Source organism: Macrobrachium rosenbergii, chromosome 4 (assembly GCF_040412425.1).
Source record: "Macrobrachium rosenbergii isolate ZJJX-2024 chromosome 4, ASM4041242v1, whole genome shotgun sequence".
Lineage (NCBI taxonomy): Eukaryota > Metazoa > Arthropoda > Malacostraca > Decapoda > Palaemonidae > Macrobrachium > Macrobrachium rosenbergii.
Genome location: NC_089744.1, coordinates 34,419,789 through 34,421,550, shown reverse-complemented (window position 1 = coordinate 34,421,550; position 1,762 = coordinate 34,419,789). Strand labels below are relative to the sequence as shown.

Below are 1,762 nucleotides of genomic sequence, written 5' to 3'. Positions count from 1 at the left end.
CAGTGAGCTCGCCTCAGTCTGCTGGGGTAGTAATGCCTACACCACAAGCCTTTGATCATTTTACGGTGGGTGTCATTCGCCGCTTTGTTCACAACAAGTTTGCAGCAAAACAAGTTTTTACTGTCAGAACCCTAACAGAAGATTTGAAGACAGCCACTATTATCCCGGAAACAACCTCTGAGATATCGGTGTGGCGGGTCATGCAAGATATGGGATTCAAATACAAAACTTCCCAGCGAAAGATATATCTTGCAGTCGGATCGGCGCTCTCCGGGCTCTGAGGCGCGCGCCACCGAGAAGAAGGGAGGCGGATAGTACAAGTACATGTCGATGAAACGTGGTTCACCACAAGAATGAGCCACAGCAGGAAGTGGGTGGACACCTCACAGCCTGCTACCAGTGCCACGGATAGCCGACAGGTACCATCTGGCGAAGGAGAGCACTTCGTGGTGGTTGCAGCTGGCACAGCAAATGGATTCATTGAAGGCTCTTCCCTTTGTTACCCTGCAAAGAGCACCAGTGGCGATTACCATGGGGAAATGACAGGCGAGTTGCTCATACGCTGGCTGACAAATCAGCTTCTAGCATTGCTGTCCGAACCATCAGTGATGGTACTTGGCAAGGCACCTTATCACAACCAGCTAATAGACGCATGTCGGTGTCCTACTACGTCAACCAAGAAAGCAGACCTTACTACTTGGCTGGAGAGGCGCAGAATCCCTGTCCCAGACGGTGCCACACGACCAGAGTTGCTGCTCAGATGCCAGCAGCACCGGCCAAAACCACAGTACACCATGGACAACATCATCCGAGAGTGGGGCCATGAGGTGGTCCGCCTGCCACCTGCCCACCCAGAGCTCAATGCCATTGATCAGGTATGGGCGTGCATGAAACGTCATGTCTGTTCATCCTTACATCGATTCACCCGGGCAGACCTGCAGGCAAGACTGGAAGAAGCCAAGCTTTTGGTCACTCATAGGGTTTGGGCGTCTGCAGTGAAACGATCTCGAGATTTTGAGGATGGATATTTGTCATCAGACAACATTCAGGAGCCTGTGGGGCATATCATTATCAACAAACAGCGATGACGACGATACACAAGACTTATACCTGGATGATGATGATGATGAAAATGAATAAAAGTTACTTTGGGAGTGTGCTCTTTTGTTTCCACTTTGACCTTTGCGCATATAGAAATTTTACTTTCTCTATTTCCATCGAAAGTTCTTCACTTCTGGTCTGTTCAAAGCGTAAGACCGTGATTCACACAAAGCTGTCTTAATCTTAACTTAAACAATAGCATATCCTTTCACATAATTTTATATTACAAGATGTATTTTTTTATTTCATATTTCCTTCAATTTCAATAATGTTCAGTACAATCAATGGATTAGTGGATTATAAAAATTAGGGCATAACTCAAGCGCTTGGACTATGAGTTACGAGTATCATTCAGCACTACAATGTAGTTATGATTAAATGAAATATCTATATAATAAACGATGTAAATGAAATATTCAAAATAATTGAAAATTGAAAGAATGAGTAACTTCAAATTCATAAAAAAATAAACAGATAAAACCGGGAATACATAGGCTCACTGACAACCACTCAACAACCCTACAGAGAGTCAGTTTCAAGTAAATGAATCAAGCGTGTAGAAACAACGAAACTGACACAGAGACACACACACACACACATAGAATAATAAATGGGGAGTTGTGTGATACACTAAATACTTTGGATTTATTATGGGATTGAT

General features: G+C 44.0%; 1 protein-coding gene across 1 annotated transcript; it reads left to right on the top strand.

Annotated features, from left to right (window-relative positions):
- The first annotated feature begins 353 nt into the window (after positions 1-353).
- Positions 354-1,088, top strand: LOC136837245 (uncharacterized). The gene has a single exon (XM_067101986.1). It carries the CDS (start codon positions 354-356, stop codon positions 1,086-1,088), a length of 735 nt encoding a protein of 244 aa, XP_066958087.1.
- The last annotated feature ends 674 nt before the right edge of the window (positions 1,089-1,762 follow it).